The sequence below is a fragment of the Stenella coeruleoalba genome (assembly GCF_951394435.1).
Source record: "Stenella coeruleoalba genome assembly, chromosome: 1".
Classification (NCBI taxonomy): domain Eukaryota; kingdom Metazoa; phylum Chordata; class Mammalia; order Artiodactyla; family Delphinidae; genus Stenella; species Stenella coeruleoalba.
This window is the reverse complement of record NC_137169.1, coordinates 36,052,801-36,070,010: the sequence shown is the minus strand read 5'-3', so window position 1 is coordinate 36,070,010 and position 17,210 is coordinate 36,052,801. Positions and strand designations below refer to the sequence as shown.

General features: G+C 52.2%; 1 protein-coding gene across 5 annotated transcripts in view; it reads left to right on the top strand.

The window, feature by feature from the left end:
• The window catches only part of ERI3 (ERI1 exoribonuclease family member 3), a 129,283-nt gene that overhangs the window by 52,350 nt on the left and 59,723 nt on the right, over positions 1-17,210 (top strand). For all 5 annotated transcript variants that reach the window (XM_079901631.1, XM_079901630.1, XM_079901629.1 and 2 more), the window contains one exon: positions 15,598-15,670. In XM_079901631.1, coding sequence (XP_079757757.1) covers positions 15,598-15,670 — 73 coding nt within the window. The remainder of the gene's footprint in view (positions 1-15,597; positions 15,671-17,210) is intronic.

Below are 17,210 nucleotides of genomic sequence, written 5' to 3'. Positions count from 1 at the left end.
TCCCGGTCTGCGCTCCCTTCCTGCTCTTCTCCATGCGGTCCTGGAGCTGCAGGTCAGTGGGTGGCGCAGCCTGAGGCCTTCCTTCAGAGCCTGAGTCCGGGGAAGTTGGTGTGCCCTGGGACGACCTTGGGCCTGCAGGGGCACTCGGGGAGAGAGAAGTCCTGTCGTCGGGTCTGCGAGCACGGGCCGTCACAGGCAGACAGAGCCTCTGGTGTTCCACTTTCTGGACGTTTCTAGGCTGAAGGGTGGGGCCCCAGTGGCAGCCTCATCTCCTCACCCCCTGGAAGGTGTCAGAGGGTCTAAAGCACTTTAGTGATTATAGGAATCCCTGGGATGGAAGTTTTGCTCAGTTAAAACCCTGATAAAAGATGGAGATGTTTATGTAGTGACTGACCAGGCGTTGAGATGTTTATGGTGGTGGGAGCCTCCTGCTTCAGCCTGCTGTGGAGATGCTCACTAGATGGCTCTTTACTGTTTAATTGGTCCTGAGGTGAGTGTTGCCGCCTGGTTTCTGGTCCCCGGTCTGATAGGTGGAGTGCCCCTTGACCATCCATGAGGCTCTCACTGCCTCTTCCTTGCTGGCAGGAGGGGCTGTAGGCAATCGGACCTTGACCATCGCCCAGAGTTGGGGTAGCTCAGCCAGTCTCCACCTGGCTTGTCAGGAAGACAAATTGGTTTTATGTTTGTGGCTCTTCTGGGCAGTGTCTGGAAGTCTGGTTCTACGCTGCATGGGAGAATCTGACAGGCTGCTTCAGAGAGCCTCAGAACCAGCAGGGCATGGCTTGCCCAGGGGCGCCAGCTCTGCTTCCCTGGAGCTCACGTGGTCTGGAGTAGAGGCCACATGCGGCCTCCCGCCAGGTCATGATGTCCTCCACCTAAGACTCGGGCTGCACTGCTTTGTGTTTTGAACATTTTTGGACCTTCCCAGGCCTTGGCCATTTGTTTGGGCTTCTCTTTCCTCTGGCAAATAGAGAGTGAAGGCTGGAGGGTTTGTGTCCTGAACTCCAGGGAGAAAGAGCCCCTGTTGATGCTGGAAACTATTTTCCTTTGGGTGAGATATTTTTGTGTTTCTTTTGAACATTCTTTGTGTGACTCTTGAGACCCAGCTTTTTCAACAAATTTATCTTTTTCGAAATGGAGGTATGAAATAGGTGCAGTAGGGTGCATACAGTATACAAACGAGAAATGGACAGCTCAGTATATTGTTATACAAGGATACACCTGTGTGATCACCACCCAGATCAAGACGAAGAACCTTTTCCGTCATCCCAGGAAGTTCCCTTGTGCCCTTTCCCAGTCAGTAATGCCCTCCTTCTGCCAGGTAACCACTACTCTGACTTCTGTTACTTTTGGATCATTTGCCTCTTACTAACTTTCGTATAAATGGAATCAAACAAGATGTACTCTTTTGAGTCGGACTTCCTTTGCTCAACATAGCATATGAGAGATTCATCCGTTTTCTTGTATGTATCGGTAGTTCAGCCTTTTTATTGCTGGGTAGGATTCCACTGTATTACTGTACTGCAGTTTATGTGTTCCCTTTCTGTTGGACTACATACCTTCTTTAGTCTTTCAGTTTATGTTTGTCGAATAAGTATGTGAATATTCAATCTGATACGAGCATCTCCCTAGACCTATCAGCTTGTCCTAATTTCCCTCATCCTTTAAACCCTAATTCCAGTCCTTCAGACATATGGTCTTCCCTGTCTCTTGTGGAATCTGCACTAGCCTCCCTCTTTTCTAAACCCCTGTGATAGAGGGAGGCTGACCCCAGGCCTGTGGAAGTGGCCTTTGAGCCCTAGTGACCCATTTTATTTATTCTTTCAGCAGATGTTTATTGAATGCCCGTTATATGTTTTACACTGTCCCAGGTATTGAGAATTGAGCAGTGAACAAAGAGATAAAACTTCCAAAATATCCTGTCTTCGTGGGGTTTACATTTCAGTGCATGCAACCAGCCCTGCCCTCTGTCTTTTGGACCCTGATACCAGAAGAATCTTAGTCTTGCCTAGGCTCCTCTGTCTCCTGGGATTTTGTAGGAGCTTGGTGGCAGTGGCTCTTGCCACCTTGACAGGGCCTCTCCAGGGCTTTCTTGGGCTTTCGTCTCCCTTCTCTGCTGCTGCTGCTGCTTGGCAGTGAAAGGGTTTTTCAAGATTGGTCCTTCCTTCCACTATCCAGGAGTCTGATTCCCTCTGTGAGAGGAGAGAATTAATCTCCAACTTTCCATGCCTGTAAGGTGAGTGACCTCTGTTTTGTCAGCGCTTGCCAATCTGTCCTCTAATTCCCAGCCAGGGTAATGGAGACATGACTTTGTGCTAAAGCAAACCACCAGCTCTCCTAGTGCGGATTCTGTCCCGATCCAGGCAGCTCAGAGAGGATCTCCTCACAGGTGCTCAGGCACCTGGGGGCTACAGAGGTGTTGGTACCTGAGCAGCTTTGGTCTTGAACGGTGATTGGCAGATTCAAGGAGGGAAGATGCCCTGCCATCGTATACTCCTTAACCACCATCCATGCCAGTGGGGCGGCTGCTTCTGAAATAGGTTTCTATCCTCAGGCTCCTAAGAGCACATGAGAGGCTGTGAACACCCCAGTGAGGAGGAAGGGTCAGGAAACGGGGGTCTTGGAAGGTGAAGGCCAGGGAACTCAAGACTGCAGCTGGCACAGTGGCCCGTGCCTGAATGATCTGTGGACTCTGGGGGCTTAGTTCTGTCGCCCTTTGGGAAGGGCGCCTGTGAGCGGGTGGGATAAATTCTCAGCGTCCCTGGCTAATGGGTGACACGCCTCAGACTTGATAGTTCTGTAAAACTGTTTCTTCCAAAGCCTGCAAGGATGTTGGTTTGGGGAAGAAAGCCAGCCAGCCCAGAGAATCCCGGGAGCCTGACAGGCCTTTTTCTCTGCGATTCTTTCTTGCAGGCAGCCCGAGGCAGCCTGTCTCTTTGTTAACAGAGTGACAGCAATGTGACACCATGGAAATAATTACTAACAAATCACGGTGCTGACTGCAAACAGCTCTCTGTCTTCAGAGGCATGTCAGGGTGCATTAGAGCAGGACTGGAGGAGCGGCACGAGGGGGCTGAGAAGCAGCCTGTGCTCAGACGCTCTCCTCTTCTTCCCCCACCCTGACCCCTTGCTGCTCTGTCTGACTTTCCTGCTCGTGGCCTTTCCCCACTAGGTCAGCTAAGGGACCCGCTGGATAAGTGGCATGTGGCTATTCCCGCTTCCTCTGGGCAGGTAGCTAGGACTCCCGTCTTTGCTAAGGAACACCTGGGTAGTGGTAAGATCCAGGAGTTTTTCCGTTACCGTGCCCCCAAAAGGCGGAAGGATGCTCCATTTTTTATTTACTCGCTGCCAGTTGGGACCAGCTTCGCCTTCTGGTGGTTTTGGGGTGATAGTATTTGTGCCAACTGGACCCAGAATCTGGGGGAAGCCTTGTGTTTCAGTGTTGGCTCAGCTCCCTTCCCCGACAGCCCTGGATTTTTCCTCGATTGCCACAGTCAGTTTTGGGTGAGTCGACTCTGTCCATTCCCTCTTGGTTAGCAGAGTGAGTGCTCTGACTGTCAGGGCTGTAAATAAGGTTCTTGGTGTGTGTGTCTGGAGGCAGCCGGGTTGGGTGGGGAAAGGAGTGGAAGGACAGGCAGCGCTCCGATGGCTCCCTCGCTTGCCCCCCTCCCCTCTCATACAATATTTATCCAGGGATGGGAGTCAGATGCAGCGACCTCAGGGTCACCCAGTTAAATAGCTTCTGAACCTCCCTGCATTCTAATTGCTGCAGTTGTCCTTTGCTCTGGAGGCTTCTCCTCCCCATTGTCTGCTGAGGCACACACTAATGGCTCTCCTCCCTGGCCCTGCTGGGAGGCATCTGTGGGGTGGGGGTGTGTGTGGAGGGAGGGAGAGGGCTCATTGCTACCTCCCTTTCCCCGGGGATAAGGGAATCTAGGGCCTATTAACAAGCGGCTTTAGCTAGGAGGAGCACAGCCCCCTGCGCCCCTGCTGCCACCTCCCCAAAGCTGGCTGGAGAAGGAGGCCCAGGTGGCGGGTCTGGTTGACGGGCCAAGGTGCTTCCCCCATCTGCAGTCGGCTGAGCAGAGCTGTGGGACTCGTGGCTCCTCTACAAGGGGACAGACCCTTGAGTACGTGGCTGAGGAGCATCATCCTGTGTTCCCACGGTCCCACATTCGTGGTTTAGAGACGTCCAGTGAGTGGGATTTCCTGCTGGAATAGACTGCATTTTGCTCAGAGATTGGCCAGACGCAAAAGTCTTCCAAAATCAACTCCCGGAGGTTGATTTAGATGATTGATGATGGTAGCAGGTGTGCTGCATTTGGTGATTTAAGAGTGGCACGTGCCACACGTCTTCACCAGGACCTCCCTGTAAATGTCAGTTACCACCCACTTCAGCTCTTCTCTTCTGAGAAATACCATTGGAAACTGCCATCGAAGGCACTAAGCACTGCGTATCCTGGAAGAATATTCCAGCAGGAGCCTAAAGTTAGCCCCTGTTGAGAGTTGCTCGGGGCCCAGTAAGTACTGTGCTGGGGACTGTGGGGACTGCCAGGTGATCAGGGCAGAAGGAGCAGCACATGCAAAACTAATTGCAGACTAAGTAATAAGTACGGTAGAGCATGAGAACACTACCAAGAAGGTTCAAAATGAATGCCATGAGAACCCAGGGCAGCATAGTAGAGAGACTGAATGGGTAGTAGTTTTAGCAGGAAACTTAAAAAAAATAAAACGTTAGAGAAAGCCCAATATTACAAAACATAAAAGTTGAGCTCTTCTGGTTGAAGCTGGGGCACGGCCCTGCCCATTCTTCCTCCTCCTCCTCCCCCAGTCCACAGAGTAGCCCGATGTCCCTCCTAGAACCCTAGAGCTCCATGGAGCATGGTTTAAAATGCCCACCAGAAGTGTGACTGTGTAGGCTAGGTGTTACACATCCTGAAGGGGTCAGGGGAGCTGGGATCAGGGCAGAGGAGATCAGCCAGGGGTAAGGGGAACAGCTGTGTCCTGGAAGCAGAGGTCAGACTGCATCCCAGATCCTGAATGCTTGCAGGATGCTCTCCTCAGAGCCTCCAGAGGGCATTGTAGGCCACACAAAGGCAGCCCAGGCAAAGGGTCAAGATGGCCATAGGCCAGGGGGAGCCTCTGGTGGGGGATGAATGAGGTATCTTGAAGACCACTCAGACTGCTACGGAGTGCCTGAGCCAAAAAGAGAATAGCTCACCAGCCAAGACACTGACCAGAGTACCCTGGAAACCTGTCACCTGCTGAATCTCCTCCCCGGACCCTACTCCCTGCTGCCTGCTGGGGCCTCTGCCATTCCACCTGGGAAAGAGGGCTGGCCGGCCCTGGTGGCCGCTCCAGCACTTTTCGCAGCCGCGACAGGTGGGGTACTGTGCCCTTTCCCTGGAAGAATTGCAGCGGGAGGGACTCCAGAGAGGCACTGGTCTTACTGTTTCACCAGAGGGGCTGGCGAGATACACAGTATTTGGTTTTGTGGCGCTGGGGAGGTGCATGTTAGGCTGTTCCCCAGGGTGTTTGTGGCTCTTGTGTGCTTTGTGTGGTTATTTCTGTGGGCTCCGTGTGGGAGAAATGGGAGTAGAGACAGGTGGCAGGTGGGCCACAAAGCGGTGGAGCAGGGAGGTGCTCTGTACATATACGGTGCCTTTTGGAGGCTTCAAGCATCTGCTTGCCAATGGGGATTTGAGGTTGGTTTTCTCTGGGAGTACGGGCAGCTTGGCCTACGGGGCGTCCCTCTGCAGAACGCAGAAACCGCCTGCGTTCTGGTTTCTGTTTGGGAACTCTCCAGTGCAGCATGTCTGGGAACACTTCCAGCTGTGCTGCCAGACCCAGACGCAGGTGACGGCCTTTCGTCTGTACCATAGGGAAACCAAGAGGAAATTAAATGTCATTTGCCCCCTGCACAGCAGGTCGCTGCCAGATCAGACAGTGCTGATCAGAGCTGTGCGGAGAGCACCCGAGGGAAGGCTTGTGCCTGCAGCCGTGCCCTCTGGGCTGTGGAGACTCCCAGGTGACGGCCTGGCTCAGGCCCAGGGCTTTCTCTGCCAGGCTGGGTTCACCCTGGCTGAGGCCCAGCCCTGTGCTACATGGCAGCTGTGGCCCATGCCAGGCCAGAGGTGCATGTGTACCAGTGGGAGGGGGGGGAGGGGCAGGGCAGGGCAGGGCCTGGCAATAGAGGACACACAGGAGCCAGTGAGGTGATCAGCCCCTGCTCAGAGAAGCTGTGTGGTATTGTGGAAAGAACAGGACCTTTAGGATTGAAAGAGACCTGGGTTTGAGTCCTGGCTCCATTACCTACTAGTTGTAGGACCTTGGGAAAGTCACATTACCACTCTCAACCTCCATTTCCTCATCTATGAAAGGGAGCGTATAACACGCTCTGGCTTCTGACATCTGTTGGGGAAGTAGCTTCTTGTTGGGACTGGTGCCTGAGTTTCCTCACCCCACCTCCCCTAGATCTGGAAAGATGGCCTGGAGCCCCTTGTACCTCCTGGGGCCTCAAGTGTAGTGAGTTGGCTGAAGTTGATGGGAAGTGGGCCGGGGAGTGAGTCTGGCTGGGGCCGCACCGCTGGTACTCTCTCCCAGCGCGAGGCCTTTCCTTCTTGTCCTCCTAGTCCTCTCAACCAAGCATCCCAAGGCCTTTATGAGATGAGCACGGGTGATAGTGGTCACCCTCTTAATTGGGGGGCTCAGCTGGCTCCCTCCAGCCTCATACTTGCACTCCCCTTCCTGTTTGGGAGGACCTCAGGGCTCGTCCCAGCCCCTCCCTTGCCTTGAGTCCTAGTGGCGGGGCGTAGTTCTTGGCTCTGCAGTGACATTTATTAACAGGGCTTTGGGAAGAGATGTTTTAATACTGTGAGTGTTCTCCCTAGAAAACTCCCCACCCCCACCTCACCCCCATCTGAGGCATGGCTGCTGGTAGTGAAATTCATTAGTGTTCCCTGACAGGCAGTGGCGACAGAGGCGCTCGCTGTCTGCTTCCCGCTCCCTCGCTCTCGTGCTCCTGCCTCACGCACACTGATATTTAAAGCTGATGGGCTGCATATAGACTTCTTGTACCATGACAAGTTTGGGGAGGGGGATGGGGGAGGAAGAGACAGACAAGGAGCCAGCTGTCACGCTGGTATTTCAAACAGTACTCTCTCCTGACCCTTTGCAGGCTCCAGCAAGTGTATCATCTTTCTGAAGCTGGTGGTTGGAATTGTAACCTGCAGCCGTCCCAGAGGATAGGGGCAAGTGTGGGGGCAAAGTGGGCTGAGAAGTCGGCAGTGCGTTCTCCCAAGGCTGTGGGCAGGAGGAGAGTGCAGGGACAGAGAGAGTGAGTGAGTGAGAGAGAGAGAGAGAGAGAGAGAGAGTGAGAGAGAGAGAGAGAGAGAGAGAGAGAGAGAGAGAGAGAGAGTGTGTGTGTGTGTGTGTGTGTGTGTGTGTGATAGCAAAGGGGATTGAAGCTCAGTCTCTGTAAGTGCTCCTCAGCATTGCCCTCCCATCCCCAGGAATGAAGTGACCCTTTTGCTGTAGTCTCTCCTGGAGTGATCATTATAGTTGATGCTGTGGTTATCTTCTAGGTGGTCCTGAAAGCTCCCTGAGTATAGGAATCAGGTTTGATTGGCCCCTCTACTCCTTGGGCGTCCTGGGTCTCAGTGATACCCATAAATATGTGGTATCAATTCAGGCAGAAAGTTCTCCCACTTTGTGTCTCAGACTGGGGCCTTGGCTTTTGTTCCCTCCTATTTGTGTGCTGATTTTTTGGATTTGGAGAATGAGTACCAAGGTGCTTCTCTATCCACAGCTCCTCCCCTCACCCCCAAGCTTCTTGGAATTCATTTTGGCAACTGTTGAATGGTTCTGGGACCTCCCTACTCTGTCATCCCCAGAAAACTTCTCTAGAATCCTTTTCCTGACCGAGGCACTGTCTTCTCAATGCAGGTGGCCTGGAAGCATCTCCAAAGGCAGGTTTGGCCTCAGCTAACCTCCTTACAGCCAGAATCCCTTCTATAAGTGCTTATTTATAAAGTATGTTTCCCTTGGCCGGCTCGTTTAACCTTCACAGAGCAGGGCATGGAGGTGATGTAGCTTGCCCAGGGACACATGTTCACTTGACCAAGTTGTCTCTTAGTGCGGCAGAGCCATGTGCCTGGTGGGGCTTCTACTGTGCTCTCCTTCCCCCCGCCCCCATCAGGGGCTCTTCTAGCTCCAGGGTCTGCATGGGGGAAGTGATTTGGGAACAGACCTGACTCCTCCACTCCCTGCTCTTTTAGCCTTGTCAGTGCTGTCAGTGCTCCCATTGGCTTCTTCCATTTCAGCACAGCTGTGTCTGTGTGTGTGTGTCTGTGGGACAGAGAGGGGTTACTGGCCATCTCCTGGTGGAGGGTGGAGCCAGAATCCTTTTCTCTCTGTAGACTGAAGTGTATTCTTGAACTGTCCAGGATCATCTTTGATGCGCTCACCTCCTGTAACCCCCATTGCCCTCATCCTTCCCCCACACCCTACACACTATCCTGTAGGCTTCTAGCAGGGGTTGCTGGTGCAGGGCAGCGCCTTTCTCTCCCTTCGTGTCCTTGCCAGTCCTGCCCTGGTGGAAAGCACTGAGCATTCGGCCCGCGGGGGGCAGCCAGGCTGTATCTTCTGCCATGGTGCGTCTTGCAGGTGAGATGGAAACTGACTGGCTTTGATAAGTACGAGACTTGAGCATTAATTTTTTATACATCAGCAGTGGCCAAGTGAGTGAATTCAATTATGAGTCTGCCTCTCTCCATCCTCCTCCCCCCAGTGTGGTGGTTCAGAGCAGAGACTAAGGAACCTGTTGAAATGAGAAACCCCTATTTCCTTGTTTGACCCCCTCACTAATTCGGGTTAAATTGCTACGCGATTGCAATGGTGACACATGGTGCCTGCCTGTGTTTGTATAAGAGGATGCAGTGGGGGTGGAAGGACCAATTTGTGCAGAGATAAAAGGTGTCACAGTCAGATAACTAACGTCCCAGCCCCGTGCCTGCTCTCATTGTAGCTCAGTTGGCTCCGTGGAGAAGCCCAGCCGTCCCCTCTTCCTTCCTTCCCTCCCCTTGCTCGTATTTTACCTCGACGCCACGGCGTAATGATGCCCTGCGTAGTGGGGGAGGAGATAGGCACCTCTGGCTGACAGCCCTTCCTGATAACCAAATTCCAGCCCATCCATCACCAGCTACTCTCCTCAACTTGAGGAAAAGTGATCGTGAAAGGCGGGCCGTTTATCACCCAGGGTCTGTTTATCTCCTCTGGGTAGGGGAACGGAAATAGGAGAGACAAAGAGCTGCGTCCCCAGCTAAGTGCTGCCTCGGCTGGGGTAGCCTGCCGGAGCTGGATGCAGAATCACGTCATGCTGACTGGGGAGGCTCTGACTAGTAGGACTCCCAGACTGGGACCCAGGGGAAGGGGACCTTTCCTGAGGTTCAGTCCTGGGAGTTGGAGACAAGCCTAGGAGGTGTGGTGGTTCTGAGATGCAGGACAGCCAGTGACAGCATTCTTTGGGAAGGTTTGTATCAGAATGAGCAAGTGTGGAGCCCCTCGTGGAAACCAGTCCAACCCCCCTCATAGGTGACCCCTCGGCAGGAGCTCCCATCTGACTGGTCAGCTGGGTCTGCTGCTTCCGCCTTCCCCAGGCTGGGCCTTCCATGCCTCCGTGCTCCAAGGTGACTTTGAAGAAGACAGGGCCTCTCTCCCTGCTCTTGGCCTCTGCACCTCAACACTCCCCTTTTTTTGCGTATCAGGTGGCACAAAATAGTTTGCCCTCTGAAGGCGAGCAGTATGTGCGTTTGAGTACCAGGACTGAAAGCCTACATCACTCCGAGATCTGGGTCCCACAGCTTTTCCAGAGAGGCAGAGAGGGATCAAATATGGCCTCCAGTTCAGCTGACTTCCTCCTCTTCAAGGGCTTGAGAGTGACCTGCATCTCCCCAGTTTAGAGTTTTCCCTAAGACTTGCAGAGAGAGAAGCACAGAAGGAAGAGTGTCCGTGACCTCTGCCAGAACTGGTGCCTGCTCTCCTGCTGGTCCTGGCTCTTGGTGTCTGCCAGTCTGTTTGTCAGACCTCCATGGATGCTGCTGGCCCCATCGACTCAAGCCTAGTAGTTCTAGCAGAGCCCCCCAGCTCTACTTCACCCAGTCTTCAAACCTGAGCTCTTGCTAACAGTGGCTTCATCCCGCCCATACCCATTAGCAAGGGTGAAGTTCCCTTAATGAGCTAGTCCCCTGCCTTGGCTGGCGCTGAGCTGGTCACACCTGTTTGCCATCAGGGCTGTCTGGACCTAGCCCAAGTGCTGGGCTGCAGGTGGTAGGGCTGGATGAGGGGCTCCTTTTGCTCTGTGCTGTATGGGCGGGGGGCTGTTTCTTACACCTCTATTCCTCCCATACTGTTCTTTCTACGTAGGAGAGGGCTTTCTTTGCTTTTTTTGTTATTTAGCGGGAGTAATAAAGGAACTTGAGGAGTACCATATCTTTTCTAATGCCCCCCTGGATGGAGCAGCAGGGAGTCAATCAAGCATCAGCAAGAGGGTTTCACAGTGGGTTCTGATGACCCTAAGGGGCCAGTGTGGTAAGAGCAGGGCCACATGGTAAACGCCAAAGGCAGAGCCCCTCTCTGGCCTTAGGCCCCATAGTATTTGGAAAGCAATCATATCCCTTGGTTTAGAGCCCACAGGCAGGACTGGGGTTGGTGGTGGGGGTTTGCTTCCTTAAAGAGGGCCCTTTGCATTCACGAAGCTGAAGGAAGTTTTGATTTGGTTGAAAAAAAATCCCATTCCTTTTTATGGCCTGGACATAATTGGCTCTTTTCTATTGGCCATCAGTGATGTCATTCCGACCCTCATAAAGAAGGGGAAATCACACCTGTGGACTTGGTGCATAAAATTTCATTGGGCAGCAGTAATAAGCATGGCCAGATGATGTTTGGGCAGTTGAGGAGCTCTGTGCCCAGTGATCCCAGCTGCCTGGAGACCTGGGCACCATAAACCTGCCTGCACGTTCATGCCCGTAGGCTAGTCCAGGGCCCACTGCCAGTGGCTCTTTTCCTGGGATCAGTATCTGGTAGGAACTCACAGCATTCAGGCCCTTTGTGCCAGGGTGACTTTTGCCTTTTTCTTTTCCAAATTGGTGGAACCATGTACCCACTGGTACCCACTGACCCTAGCCTTAGGCTCCTAAGAACCGTGGACCCAGGTGTGACCTTGAGCACTGACCACCATGCTGCCTGACCCTCTAAAGTCCCAGGCCTTGCCTTCCCAGGGACTGCAAAGACTGCATCTATATGATTGATGCCTTGTGTAGTCAGAAGACTTAGATCCCATTTCTAGTTCTGCCCTTGGCTTGTTGTCTGATTAAGCAAATCCTTTTTCTTCTCTGGGCATCAGTTTCCTCTTTTATGAAGGGATGACAACTTCTCTAACCTACCTTCCTCACAGGGTTTCTCTTGGTGCTCTCTAAGCTGGGCTAGGGTTCTGTCATAGAAATGTGTAGCTGTCTTCCCACGAGGCACCTGGGAGTTCAAGTTCTGGCATACGGCTCTGTGTCTCTTGTGAAGATAGGCCTGGGTCCTGCTATAACTGTACTGCTTGTATCTTGAAGTCCCATAGTTAGGACCTCCCGTTAGCTGGAGGACTCAACAACCTGAATGCCTGTGAGTCTGCAAACAACATGTGTACCTGCAAGTGACCAGGGCCCTGAGTGAGAATGATGGTCCCGCCTCCCTCTGCTTCAGTCAGCCAGGGGGCCCAGGCAGCACTGTGGATGCGGCTGAGCCATATCTGAAGCTGAGTCTCCAGCCTGACAATCTGTCTAGTCTGTCCTCAGTGCGGCCACTCTGGTATAGGTCCTCCACCAAGAGAAACAGGCAGGATCCTACAGAGCTAGACCCTTCCTACCTGGGTAGAGAAGCCTACAGCTGATATCTGCCTTTGAAATCCTGCTGAAGAGGGAGCCCTTCCCTCTCCCAGGACCAGCCAGCCAAAAGCACTCCTGGCCTGTGTCAACTAAAAGAATCAGAGGGTGCTGGGCTTGGCTAAGGGAGAGTATGATAGATGACCCAGGACCCTTGCCTTTTGCTGGCCAGTCCCCTAACCTGCTCCTTTGCAGATTCTGGTGCTTCTGGTAGCCCCCTTCACTCACAGGTCTTAATATGATTCTTCAAAAATAGCTGAGGGGCTTCCCTGGTGGCGCAGTGGTTGAGAGTCCGCCTGCCGATGCAGGGGACGTGGGTTCGTGCCCCGGTCCGGGAAGATCCCACATGCCGCGGAGCGACTGGGCCCGTGGGCCATGGCCGCTGAGCCTGCGTGTCCGGAGCCTGTGCTCCGCAACGGGAGAGGCCACAACAGTGAGAGGCCCGCGTACCGCAAAAAAAATAGCTGACCTGAGCAAGCATTTGACAAATACCAAGGATAAGGAACATGAAAGAAAAATTGAAGGGAATAAGAAAATTATCCAGACATTACCGTTCTGCTTCTTAGGCAACCACATTCCAGTTCCTAAAGCTACCTTTCATCTTTCAAAATCTTGCCTCATTTCCTTACAATCTTGGTCCTTGGTTCCCCCATGGGGACATCCTACATGGATACCCCTTCGTCATCTTGGCCTCAGCCAGAATCTCCCTCCCAGGAAGTTGACTGGTTGTAGTTCATGTCACTGTGCCACCTGGGTGTTGAGAGGAACCTTCCCTTGGAAAGGTGTCTCAGGTCTTAGAAAAGTAAATCCTTAACTCTACCACCTGAAACATGGGCACTGACTTCCAACTAGTGTCTGTCACATAACTGAAACGTAGTGGATGGAAGGCTGACTGCCCTAACGCTTTCTAGGGTAGAAACAAATCATTTCGACTGGATTCGTTTTGCCAAGCCTCCTGAAAAAGGAGTTTGTACTTGTGATCTCCACTTTCTTATCTCTTCTCACTCTTCAGCACGTCGCCTGCTGCCTTCTGTCCCCACCAGCCCACCGATGCCAAATTCATTGGGTTTTTCTCAGCTCTATCTTGCTTGACCACTCTGGCATTTGACACTAATGACCTGCTTTTTAAGCTCAAAAATCAGTTATAAATATTCCAGAGAGGGTAAGCCTGCTTTCATCATCATTTAGGTTGACCACAGGTGATGTGAAGTGGGTCCAAAGAGCATGTGTGACCTTGGCTATCTGATACCCTGAAAAAGGTCCAGGAGCCTTGCCCTCTGGACACGGAGTGGGTTGGGTGAGTCCCGACTCATGGTACATTATCTCCTACAGAATTCTCAAAGGAGCTGAGGCTGTGCGACCTGGAGAAGGGAACTCTGAGGAAGCTCCCTAGGCTCAGATCTTGGGAGGGTTCTGCAAGGAAGAGATAGAAGTCTCATTCTCTGTAGTTTCTAAAGACATTTCTCAGACTCATGGGTAGAAGTTACAAGAGACAGATTTTAGTTTAGTGTTAAGGAAGGCTGTTCTGAGAATTGAAGGAATCCAAAATTAGAGCCGACTGCTGTGTGTAGTAGTGAGTTCCTTGTCTGTGTTGATGGTCTGGTAGGGGTGGCCTGGTTTCATTTTAGCTCAACAAAACTTATGAGACATTAGCCTGGGCTCTCTGCTCATCTCATTCCACACTCTTCCCAGGTGATCTCGTCTACTCTTATGGCTTTAATTTTACTTAAATTACATTAATGACTTAGCAATTTATATCTCCGGTCCCGACCTGTCTTTAAAACTGGATATCCGTCTGCCTCTTAGACATCGTCCCCACTGCCAAATGTCTCCTAGGCACCTCAGACTCAACAGATGTTGAGTGCTTAGCGCACGTCAGGTGTTTATCTAAAGCTGCATTCCCAAACTCATGCCTTCATCCTGTGGGGTGGTAGGGGCGAGGCAGTGGGAGCAGTGTACCCTGGTTTAGGGAGACACTGTATGAAGAAAATTTAAAAACAATAATGAAATTGACTAAATGCTGGTCTGCTTCATCCATTAGATATGCTCTCTGCGCCCCTAACTTTGTCTTTGTACCTGTCTCAGTGAGTAGCATGAAGCAAGCCAAGCCACACACCTCTGAATTGGGTTCTACTGCTTTCTCTTATTGGGCCCCATGTCCCATTTGGTCACCAAGGCTTCCTTTATATCTTTTCCTGTTGCTGGCTCGCTGTCTCTATGGCTAGTGTCTAGTCTCCTGGCTACTACTCAGCCTTTTTAATGTATTGTTTTTGTTGCCCCCAGAACAGTCTTTGTAAATCACAACTCTTCTGAGTCTCTCTATTGCCTGTGGCCAACTCCTCTCAGCAAGAAAACTCCGTGATCTTCCCCAGCTGATATTTCTAGTATCCTCCACCATCCTTCCATGTACCCCAGTGCTGCAACTTAAGGCTTTTTTGTAAAGTTTATTTATTTTTGGCTGCCTTGGGTCTTCGTTGCTGCGCGTGGGCTTTCTCTAATTGTGGGGAGCGGGGGCTACTCTTCGTTGTGGCGAGCGGGGGCTACTCTTCGTTGCAGTGAGCGGGGGCTACTATTCGTTGCGGTGCGCGGGCTTCTCGCTGTGATGGCTTCTCTTGTTGAGGAGCACGGGCTCAAGGCGTGCGGGCTTCAGTAGTTGTGGCTTGTGGGCTCTAGAGCGCAGACTCGGTAGTTGTGGCGCGTGGGCTTAGCTGCTCCATGGCATGTGGGATCTTCCCGAACCAGGGCTCGAACCCGTGTCCCCTGCATTGTCAGGCGGATTCTTAACCACTGCGCCACCAGGGAAGTGCCAACTTAAGGCTTTTTATCTATTTCTTTTATTATGCATTCCATTGAACAAACTGTGAGCCCCTATGTGCAGGAGTTCAGTCTTACTTTTTGAGGCCTAAGTGACTGTTATTGTAAAACATCAGTGTTTGGCTGAATGGATTTGTGTCGGCAAAACGGCATCATCAGCTGGAAGGGGAGGTAATTTATAAATTATGATTTAAAGAAAAAACAAGAACAGGTTCTTGGTTTAGATTCTGACTTCTTTTTAGCCCTCTGTATGGTCTCTTCTCTATCACAGAAAGCCTATTGCTTGAGACTTAGGTGTGAGCTGAAGCCCCTGCCCAACTATCTCTAAATCACATGCTCTTCCTCTCTCTCCTCCTATCTTACATCTCTGCCTCTCTGTGTAACAAGATGGCGACAATATCCTGGTGCATTGGAAAGAACATAGGCTTTGGAGTGAGACAGACCCGGGTTCAGTTCTTGGCACTATCATGTTTTAGCTGTGGACTCTTAGGTAACCCCTCTGAATCTTTGCCTCATCTATAATATATACAGATCTACCCACCTCACGGCATCTCTCTGAATTAACGTGAGAATGTAAGTAAGACACTTAGCATGTTGTAGGCCATCAGAAAGCAGTGCGGCTGATGTCATTTTGAATAGAGTCTCCAGGTTCTCACAGTTGGATCTGAGGGCTGCATCTGGAGCCCAGTGTCCAGAGTGCTGGAGGTGGGGTGCCTTTCTTGGGTGGGGTAGGACCCACGGCTAGTGGGTTAGCGTTTGAGGTCACTTTGTCTTATAGACTTTATTGGATTTCCTGTTTTAAGACTCCGTACCTGGTACATGGGTGCTCAACTTGTTCTCTCCTCCCTTTCTTCAGGCTCCCGGGCCAGTGCCAGTACTTGGGCTTGCCAGTGGCAGATTACTTCAAGCAGTGGATTAATCTGAAAAAGGTACTGTGTCTGAGTCCCGCTCCATCCTTCCTCTGGTTCTCCTTTGCCTCAGACCACCCCCCTCTCTTTCTTTCTTTTCTCATTGCTGTTTTCATCTTGTTGTTCTCATCTCTTTTCTTTTCTTCTCTTTTCTCAATACCCTTCCCTAGCTAATGTGTGCTGGAAGGTTGTGGTTATTTCTGGGAGTGGGGAGCTGCTTGGGGGACCAGGCTGCTGGGTGGAGTTTGACACTGCCCTCCTTGGTGTTAACCCAGATGTGCAGAGAAGTCCCGATTAAGGGTAGTTTCCAGGTTCTTGCTTGGAGCTCTACCTCTGGGCTGAGCTGCATTGCCTCTGGGAGGGAGGTGGTCCTAGCTCAGCCTCTGGGAAAGTATCATGAGTGATCATGAGTGTGGCCTCTGAGCCTCCTGACTGGCCCTGGTATCTCCTTCGGGTTGGGAGGTAGAGGTGGTTCAGGCGGGCTTTGGTCCTGTCTAGCCCCAGCCGAGCTTGCTCATGTGAGAAGGGCTGTGGACACTAGAGCCCACTTCCGTTTGAGCATGGGGGAAGAGACTGGCACTCATGCAGCACTAAGCACCTGGGGAGTGGGCGCTGAGGCTGTGGGCTGGGAGGGACCCTGTGTAGCTAGGAAAGTGGGCCTGGCAGAGAATGAATCACCCAGAAAACTGTACTCTCCTAGTGTGTGCTGTCCTTCCTAGGTAAGCACAAGAAGGGAGGTGTAGGAATAGACACTGCAGACCCCTGCTCTGATAGGATCCTGGCTCTAGGAGGCCCAGGCCACTAGGGAGACTGACTCCCATTAATCCCTGTGATGTAAGGGCAACAGACCTGGGGCAGCCCCAGGAACCCCATGCCGTTCAGTGCCTCCCAGGAAGCTGAGCAAAGGGAGAACACACCAGAGGTCAGAGTAGTGGCTCCCGGGGGGCCCAGAGAAGGGAGAGGTCGTTGGAGGCTCCGGCTGGTATCGTGGGGATTTGGGTCTTGAACTGGGCATTCAAGGGAGGTGGGATTTGGATCTGAGGAGGAGAGGGGGCTTCGAGGCAGGGGGAGCAGCCTGCCTTTGGTGTGTGTGAGGGCTGGAGCTAAGTGAGCATTTGGAGGAGCACTGGAAGACAATGACCTTGGACTTTGTTCCGTACGTCTCAGGGCAGCCGCTCTCTGTGGCAGTGTTTGTGAACTCCTTTGCTTTTCCCTGGTGTACGGGTCCTTTGCCCTCTGGCTTGTCTGTGCTTCGACCCCTCCCCACCTCTCCCGATGATCTCCCTTGCAGCTGAACAACAGCTGCTTACTACCTCCCAGCTTTGGCTGAGGAGGCCAGGCTCTGTCCTACCTTCAGGCCTTGGCCTATAGCCTTCCCTCTGAAGTGCCCCCAGTCATCTTCATCGGCCTTATTCCCTCTCCTTGACGATTCAGCTCAGGTCTCACCTCCACTGAGAAGCTTTGCAGTCGAACTCTTGCCGTGAGGCTCCTTGCCACTCTGGATATCAGTGATCTTCGAGGGTTGAAACTGAGTCTGTGTGTTTCCTTGCAGACGTGTCCA